Source organism: Drosophila nasuta, chromosome 3, assembly GCF_023558535.2.
Source record: "Drosophila nasuta strain 15112-1781.00 chromosome 3, ASM2355853v1, whole genome shotgun sequence".
Classification (NCBI taxonomy): Eukaryota; Metazoa; Arthropoda; class Insecta; order Diptera; family Drosophilidae; genus Drosophila; species Drosophila nasuta.
In genome coordinates this window covers 20,316,352-20,325,974 of record NC_083457.1, presented here as the reverse complement: position 1 = coordinate 20,325,974, position 9,623 = coordinate 20,316,352, and the positions used below count along the sequence as shown (strand labels likewise).

At 36.7% G+C, this 9,623-nt stretch overlaps 1 protein-coding gene across 1 annotated transcript; it reads right to left on the bottom strand.

The window, feature by feature from the left end:
• Positions 1-5,915: 5,915 nt before the first annotated feature.
• Positions 5,916-6,833, bottom strand: LOC132790855 (trypsin beta). The gene has a single exon (XM_060799593.1). It carries the CDS (start codon positions 6,815-6,817, stop codon positions 5,978-5,980), a length of 840 nt encoding a protein of 279 aa, XP_060655576.1. The 5' UTR covers positions 6,818-6,833; the 3' UTR covers positions 5,916-5,977.
• Between the last annotated feature and the right edge of the window lie 2,790 nt (positions 6,834-9,623).

Genomic DNA, 9,623 nt, shown 5'->3' with positions numbered 1-9,623 from the left:
TCTCTCTCTCTCTCTCTTTCTTGCTTTCTTCTTTCTGTAATTTTCAACTTCTTGGGTGCCCGATGCTGGTAACAGCGCTGCTTGTCCTGTGCAATCAGTCAAAATGCGGCGCGCAACATATGCGTGAGGGGGAAAGGAGGCAGATAGAGAGAAGGGGCAACTTGCTGCAAGGGCGTGGCAGTTGGCAGTTGCCAGGTAACAGCAAAAGCAACAACAACAGCGCAGCAAAGCAAAAAGCATGACAAATGAAATGTTCACGTTGCGCTTAAAGCAACAAAAACCAAAACAAAACCCAAAAACGAAGGGACACACACACCAAAAAAATGTGTAGCGAACTGTTCTCTATTTTTAGTCGAGTTTCTCAGTTTCGCGTTGCCTTAACACTGACAAAGTGCCTCGGCTTACTGCTGCGCACTGTGGGGCATGTAAAATGAAGCCTGAAGACCCGCCAGCTACCTTCCTTACCAACCAGTCCAACAACAGGCGTTGAAAACTTGACTTTGTCAGTTAACTTTGGTGGGAGCTCCTTGATGCGGGACGAGGCAAGTATATCTGTTGTATATGTGTGTGTGTGTGAAAGGGTGTGAGTGCCGCATAAAAGCTTCGCACAAATATTTAACTTAAGTAAACGTTCGTAATTAATTTCACCCTTAATACTGACACTTTGCCACGCTTTGCAACACTTTTTTTCTTGCAGCCCTCCTCTCTCTCTCTGTCTCTCTCACGGTATCTTTCACTCCCTTTGTTATGGCATAATAAACACACATTTTAAAATAAAGTCCCTCTGATTTTCCCCTACTATATGTTTGAGAGAGTGTGTGCGTGTGTTGTTCCTGGCATGTCAAACTCGCAGTTTGGTAGTTTGTCGCGGGCAGCATAAAAAAAATGACTGCATAATTTATGTGTCAAGAGCTTGCGGCTACGTTTTTTTTTTTTTGGCTTCGTTTTCGTTTTTGGGGTGTAATTGATGTTGCCACCCCGCAATTAACTCACCCGCCTGCCAAAGATTTATGCTTTGAGGTTGCCATCAGCGTGTTTTATGACGCATCTTGCCTAAAAGCGTTCTCAATTACACGCAATTAACTGTAACAATTACCGGCCGAAAAGCCGGAAAATATTTACCAAAATAACACATACGACATGTTGACTCAGCTTCACTCACACACAAGCACATACGCTACCCCGTCCTATCAACTAAATATTGTCCAATTGTAAATAATGTCAGATTGCGTATACGCAACGCATGTCGTAGAAATAGAAATAACTGTTATTACAGCTTAGCCAAGTCAATGGAAAGTAAAGGAAGCATGACAAACGTCCACAGGTTTGCCCGTCTTTTGTATTTACGCTCAATTAATCGCTTGTTAAATTTCATTTTGTTGTTGGTGACCAAAAAAACAGCACGAAACTCTGACTAACTTTGAAGAATGAAGGAAGCGCACACACAGCATTAAATGGAAACCTTTTCAATCAGCTCAAATCAATTGTATGTAATAAGCTGTCTTTATTTATGATATTGTGAAAAAATAAGGTCAGGAAACCAACAAATGAAAGATGTCAATTTAAATTAAAAAAATAGAAATCAATAAAAGTTAATACAATACTAATCAATTTTATACATACATTTAGAACTCTTGGGGAAATATTGAAAATATAATATTTGCTACCTATCCTCTTTTTATTTTCTTCAAAGGCTGAGTTCAAATAGAGTATATGAATTGAATTATTTTATTTTCACTAGCATTCTTTAATATTTGATTGAAATTTATGTTGTTCAAATTGCGTTCTCTTTATTATTTGCCAATCAATAAAAGCAGGAAAAAATACGCAGTTTCCACTTCAAAGTCCCTCAAATGTAAAAAATACGCCACAACAAACAGGCATCCCAAATATTAGTAAGCATCTTAAAGATATTTTTGGAAAATAAATCCCAAGTGCCATGCAAGGAATGTGGCTGCCAGGCAACGATAACAGCGAGAAAGAGCAATTGAAATGGCAGCTAGAAACTTCTAGTTATATATCAACACTTGAATATCCACTTGACCATTCTTCGAGCACTTAAAGAATCCGCTAAGACGGTGTTATTCATCCTTCGATGTGTTACGCTGGGCTGACAGCTTATTATTTATATAGCAAAGCAGCACAGAATTGTCGAGGTCAAGCAGGGAAAATATACTAGATTCTATATTAAAGATAACCATATTTATATGCGTTACCCACTGCCTTCACAGATCAAACAACAACGAATAATAATAATAAATATAGTAATTATTATTTCAGCACTATATGTGCTATCTAATTTGTAATTTAAAGAACGACAAGTAAGAAAGCTTAAGTCGAGTGTGCTCGACTGTCAGATACACGCAACCAATTTTGAATAAAAGCAACACAGTGTGGTATTATTCCTAAGATATACCGTATTAATATTCCGCAAAAATACTGAAATATACCGAAAGCTACGTTGTGTAAATTTGCTGCGATTGGTAATGTGACCACCCGCAACCGATATTGAATAAAAACAAAACAGTACAGTATTATTCTTAAAACATATCAAATTAATATACACCAAAAATACAAATAAACATATATTTACATACTATGTATACAATTTATAACAAAATATTGAATAGCTCTAATTCACATTCACATTCCACAATTTTTACCTGAGCGAATCATAAATACGATAATAGTTAATCGTAGGTACCAAAAACCAGGATCTATGCTAAAATATACGCTTGTTTTTTTATGGTTGTTTTGCGGGGGCGTAAGTGGGCCTTGCAAAAATTTGATAAACAAAACAACAAAAATATAATAAATTTATCTTGTATCTCTTTATCTCTAAGATCCAGAAGTGCAATGAACACTTTTCTTACAAACAAACGAATATCATCATGGATATATCGGCTGATGGTGCTGATGAAGAATATATGTATATATTTTATAGGGTCGGAGGTGCCTGTCTCTTCTGACTCTTCTACCATATGGGTAGCGGGTATAAAAAAGTATGAAGCTTAAAATAATCTAGCCAGATTAAATGTTATATCAGAGGGCAAGGCAGATGAGTGTCATTCTTAATATGGTCTGGCCTGAGTTCAAAGTCTACACAATGGTTATTTAAAACAAAAAAAATAAAAAAATTTGAAACTACCAAGAAGAATATTATTTAATAAATAAATAAATAATTTAATAAATCAACGTTAAATAAAAGTTTAAATTTTGATTGTTTTTCCTTTCTATCTTTGGACACATTTTTCTCTTTGTAAACTTTTTCATTTTTACGTACAAATATATTTTAGAATTAAAAAAATTTCTTAAGGCTCTATGGCTCAATAAAATGTTGTTTTTAGAAACCAAACCAGAATTATCTGTCCATATGCTCTTCCTTTTTTTTCTGTGTTGATAAACTATAATTTAATATAAATCAATCATAAGAAAACTATTCGTCAAAGTAATTTAAAATTGTAAGTTGAATAATTATTTTTATAATTTGCATTGTAATAATATTCCTTCAAGCTTTGAACATTTTTAATGTTCTCATTTTTTATTTTATAATTATTCTGATTTGGTTGAAAAATAATCCAATAAGCTTGAATCATAAATGTCAAACACAGTATTGAAAGACATGGTTCTGTTTGTTTGTGATATTGCATGTTGAAAACTGAGTTCTTTTGATATTCAACAAACGCGCTCTTTTCTGTATGGCACACATAAATCTGTTGATTTGGAAGTTGTTGTGGTTTATTAACTGATATTTGGAGCTGGCATATTTAATTAATTGCTGAACTGCAATTAGCATACTGAAAGCAGACATCAAGCTCGATGTGACAGCAGCAAATTGAAATTTCTGCAAAATACACGCATGCAATTAAATGAAATACTCGCACAGTTTGAAATGTTTGCTTAATGCCAAGCAAAATGAAACAATTAGCAAGATGTGTGCCTTATCGTCAGGACAGACACTTACACAGTTTGCTTAACGGCAAACAACAAATTAAAATCTGTGAAATGTGCTCGTATCTGTGTGATGAACACCAACTCACCAACTCCTAACCCCTGACCCCTTGCCGTCTGCCCTGTGCACTACGGCTTGTTAGCCTCTTGCTGCTATTTCTACTTCTATGTTGTTCTATGCTGTTGCTTTTTGCTCCTGATGCTGTTGACCACAAGGCTCACGTCCTGCTTCTGTCCATATACTAGAAGCCACGTTTAAGCTGTTCTGCCTGCTTTAAATATTTATGCAATTTATTTTTGTCTAAACTAATAAGTTGTTGTTGCTATAGTGCAGGTTGTTTTATCTCATAATGAAATACTACACAGTATAAACTAACTCTCTGCCTGTGTCCGTCTCTGTGTCTGTCTCTGTATGTGCTTGGCTTGCATTTTGACATTTGCGCCTGGTTGTAGGCAAACGATTTATTTGCCAGTCTCTGTGGCAAGCAAGATGTTAACATATTCATTGAATCTGAATTAGTTTCGAGCTCAGCTACCACATTTTCTGCTGCATTCTGACTTAGGAGCCAGCAGCTTTCAGCTCTTGAGCCAATGGCCATGGAAATGTTAAATGTGTTAAAATGGAAATTATGAATTTTCGTAATTAAAAAATAAGTCGATAACCAAGATGAAAATACACTTAAGAGATCAGCTCGACAGCATCTACATTTGAAATTAGTAAAATGACTCAAATATAGAAAATGTTGGATGTATTTTATTATTTATAAACATACATAATATTCTATGCACAAATTTATTTATTCATTCTCTGACTGAACATCAAAGCACAGCCAAACGGGAAAAACTAGAAAGTTTATTCCTTCGTTATAAATACCACATACTCGATCTCCCCGAAAGATAAATCCAAGCAACTGAAAAGATATTACATATGATAGCAGGACTCAGTCGATAACTGTTATTTCTGTTAATTTAATATCAATTATAGAATTTACTTATTGTTAAAATAGACAGATTGTAAATAAAAGAAGACAGAAATAAAAATTATAAATTAAAGTAAGGGTGATTTTTTATATGTCGATCTACGAATGTATCGAATTACTTTTGATATCAATTAATTGAGTTTATGAATTAAAATAACAAGAAAGAATTTAACAGCAGTAAGAGTGCTTCAGATACATGCGTTATACCGAAGGCTATATTTGTTGTATCGTTTTATGATTACATTCAAAATATACCCGAATGTCAACCAAAGTAACAAAAAATACGGCAGTTTTTTGTAATGTAAAAGAGTTTCTTTAACTTATACAATTTTTATCTGATCGCAGCACAAGCAAGTAAGAGAGCTACAGTCGAGAGTGCACGACTGTGAGATACCTGCTACCTATTTAAAAAACAGTGCGGTATTTCTTTATTAAAATATACCGAATATACCCCAATATACTAAAAATATACCGAATGATCTGATGTGTTTTGAATGTAGTACGACATCAATATATAAAATGTGGAATTTGGTGTATTTTTAGTATGTTGCAGTATATTAAGTTGGTATATACTAGAATTAATATCATACAGTTTTGCTTATATTCAAAATGGATTGCCTCATATCCGAGCAAACTCTTCTGTAGCTTACTTGTCTTCATATTTAGTAAACTGAATAAAATAAAAGGAACAGTATACTATATAAAACCACGCGGGTTTAAGACAATGGTCAAATAACATCAATATAACACTCATGATAGTTCGTACGATGAACGAAATTTCATAAAACCCGATCGATGTAGATCGTTGAACAATATTGAAGCGAATCGAACGACCGAGAGCACTTAATATTGAAATAAACGAGTAAACTTATTAACTGAATTAACTTAAAATAGGCACTGTTAAGTTCTCTATAAGTTGCTTGAATATTCATTTTTTTGTTAATACAATATGTAATAACTAATTCGTATAATAGATTTGATTTTTTTTAGAATTTTAAAAAATATACATTTAAAATAACACAGTTTGCTTTGTTGTTCTTATCCCATCAATTCTGATTGATCCTCTGCAATCCACTCCAACCAGCTAGCAACGTATTCCATCCCCAGGCGCCCACCTGAGCATCAATCCAAGTCCTGAATGAAGCCACACTCGTGTAAACACCCGGATATTCGCGCTTCGCGCAACCGAGACCCCAGGAAACGATGCCGTAAAGCTTACCCTCGTTGCTGCCAGGCTGATAGCCAACCAATGGACCACCAGAGTCGCCTTGGCAACTATCATGCCCCTCGCGGCTGGCGCAGAGCATGCGCTGGGTAATGGGCAGCACTTTGGAATAAGCACTTCTGCAGGCCTTCGGCTCCACATGTGTTAGATCCACGTAACGCAGCACTGGCGATACACCCTCCTCACCCGTCTCGCTCTGCAATCCCCAGCCACTGACGTACAACGTTGTTTCAGGGGTAAGTGCATCCTGTGCCGAGGCCAAAGGCACTGCCTGCAGTTCCTCCGTGTAGTTGAGTCTGCCATTGAGCAGCAAGAGTGCCAAGTCATTATCGTGTGTCAGAGTGTCGTAGGCTCCATGACGTATGATCTGCCGCAAACTGAGCAACTCGCCACCCATCGCATGCTCCGCGGAGCCCAATCTTACGCTGTAATCGGGCTCTGACCACTCTCCCTCGAAGCAGTGGGCAGCGGTTAATATGAAGTAATCTCCGATAATGGCGCCACCGCAGATGTGCTGACCGTGCAGCTGTATGGATGCCTGGTATGGGAAATTGCGTATCTCTGTCACCTGGCCACCCACAATGCGTCCATCATAATGAGGTGTTGCCCAGCTGACAGTTGCGAACAGCAAACAACTCCACACAAATGCCAATCGACTCATCTTGTGCTGTGGTTGGGTGTTGTGACAATGTCGAAGCTGAAATCAGTCCATCGCTTTTATATTGCCATGCGTTCGCTGCCTTATCAGTTACCTTATCTAGGTGTCAACAAACTTGTTGCCAGAACGCATCAGTTTTGGCAATTGTTTCAAGTTCAGTTTAAACTCGTTATCAACAACTATTTGCGTTTACTCATTTCTTTGGGTCTTCTCTTGTCTGACGTTAACCTCGTAACCTTCACTTTTACCAAATTGACACTTGTTTAATTGAAGCAAGTAACTTCGTTATGAAAATAATAAACAAGGCAACAATTTGTTGCATATTTTACTATATTATGTAAGAGTAAATTATAAAGAGAAAAGATAATTCAATAAACGAATGTGGGACAGGGTCGAAGATTAAATATTTATATAAGTGCAATTGTAATAATTGAATAATATATGCAATAACAAAAGAAAGATGGAATTTGGAGAACATTTTAAGACAATTATATTGTAGTGTAAGTAGACTTTATTCAAATTTGTTAACTATTATTATTTGCTATACATTAAGAAGGTTACATACCACAAATTATGAACAAGTAAAGGAACTAATAGAGTCGAGTATTCTCAACTGTGAGATTCCCGCTTCCCATTATAATATACCAAAAAAAAATCTGAAATATGCAAAAGACTATATTGATATACTACTGTATTAGAAATATATCAAATAAAAAACATGCCAGATTGTAAACTAGCTTTTTACCAAACAAAATTCTTGGATATCTTTAATTCAGCTTGCTTTTTGTTTTTTTTTTATTTTCGTTTTGCGGGGGTGAAGTGGGTTTAGGAAAAAATGTAAGTCTAACTTGATCTTCGTGCAACAACAATCAGTTAAATTAAAGATCTAACTCTTGCAGTGTCTGAGATCTAGGTGTTCATACCGACCGATAGACAGACCGACAGACGGACATGACTTTATCGTCTCGTCTGTTGACCCTGATCAAGAATACTACTAATACCCCAATGGGTAGAGTATATTAAAATTTAAAAATAAAATAATAAAACTAAAATTTAATAATACAACATTTTAACAAAACCAAAACAAGTAAGAAAGCTACAGTCGAGTGTACTCGACTGTGAGATACCCGCTACCCAATTTGATTAAAAGCAATATATTTTTCGGTATTATTCTCAAAATATACCGAATATACTGCAAATATACTAAAAAAATACTAAGAATATACCAAATGGTATGTTTGGTATATCGATACAGCACACCATTCAAAATATACCACAGACAGCACAATATATGCGTGCAAACATAGCAAACAAAAATATTGCTCTATCTCTTATAGTCTCTGAGATCTAGGTGTTCATACGGACAGACGGACAGACACACAGACGGACAGACACACAGACGGACAGACGGACAGACGGACAGACGGACATGGCTATATCGTCTCGGCTGTTGACGCTGATCAAGAATATATATACTTTATAGGGTCGGAGATGCCTCCTTCTACCTGTTACATACATTTCCTGTCGGCACAAAGTTATAATACCCTTCTACCCTATGGGTAGCGGGTATAAACAATCATAAAAGTGTTTAAAAACATTTTTACTTATTGCTAGTTAATTAAATAATTAATATTTTCAATGCGGTTTCTTGCTAAATATTGCAGCCTAGTTTTCGGCATAATTGCAGGGGCTTCTTTGGCAGTTAGTTTATTGTTTAAATAAATCAATTGGCGTGCACATTTGCGGCCACAAAAACCGCAACACCGCCAAAAAGAGAAAATATGAGAAGGAACCGAGACGCCTGCCCATTTATGTATGTCAGTCAGACAGTCATTTAGTCAGTTTCTTTTTTGTTCAGTGTTTACGGTGGCCACACAGCCGTTACAATTGGCCAACATTGCCGCTGCTGTGGTTTTCACACTTTTTTGGCAACACACACTCACATTTTTGGCCAAACATTGTGGGGAAGGGAGAAGGGTGTGTGAAATAAGCTCTCAGTTATCTGGTGTTATTTCAATTTGTTTGGTTTTTCGAAGCGATTCTTTATTTTGGCTGATCGCCCGTGACGCTTCAGGCCACAATGTTATGCCGCATACCGAATACCGCAGGCATTTTGGAAAGCGGTTCAATGAACCCAAAACCGGAGGCGTTGGCTGTGCGGCAACTGCAATTGACAGTCTCAATTATCTAGATAGACGCGCCTAAGCCTTTCTCAGCGCGTAATAAGCCCCAAATTGAAACGGCTTTCGAATCGTTTATAATCTCAATATTTGGCTAATCGGCACACAGCAAAGCCAATAAATTGCCTTGGCTTAAAAATGCCAAAATCCGCCCATTCCCTCGCCCACTGTCCGTGACAGCAGTCCTTGAAATACTTTGAAAATAACACGCCTATAAATAAGCATAACTGTCAGAATAACAAAAACACCAAATTGCCAAGGCCTAAACCAGCAACCAGCAACAACAACGACTTCGACAACAACAACGGAGTTCCTAGCGAAAGTCTATGCCAAATAAGTATTAGCACATTTTTACGCCACACTCCGACCATTTCAACAGCTCTGTAGCTGGGGGCGTGGCCTATAGACAGAGAGAGAGAGACAGTTTGGCGTTCTTGTGTGTATGTATTATAGTAACGTATACGCCGTGTGAACTTTCGCCGCAAAGTTTTCAGCGGACGTCGTAACCTTTTGCTAACATGAGCATTTTTCGCAATCTTCCAACTGTCACAAACACAGAATTTGACTTTTGACATGATTTGCGAACTTGTTTAGAATTTTATTTAAATTTTTGCCGTCATTGTCATCTA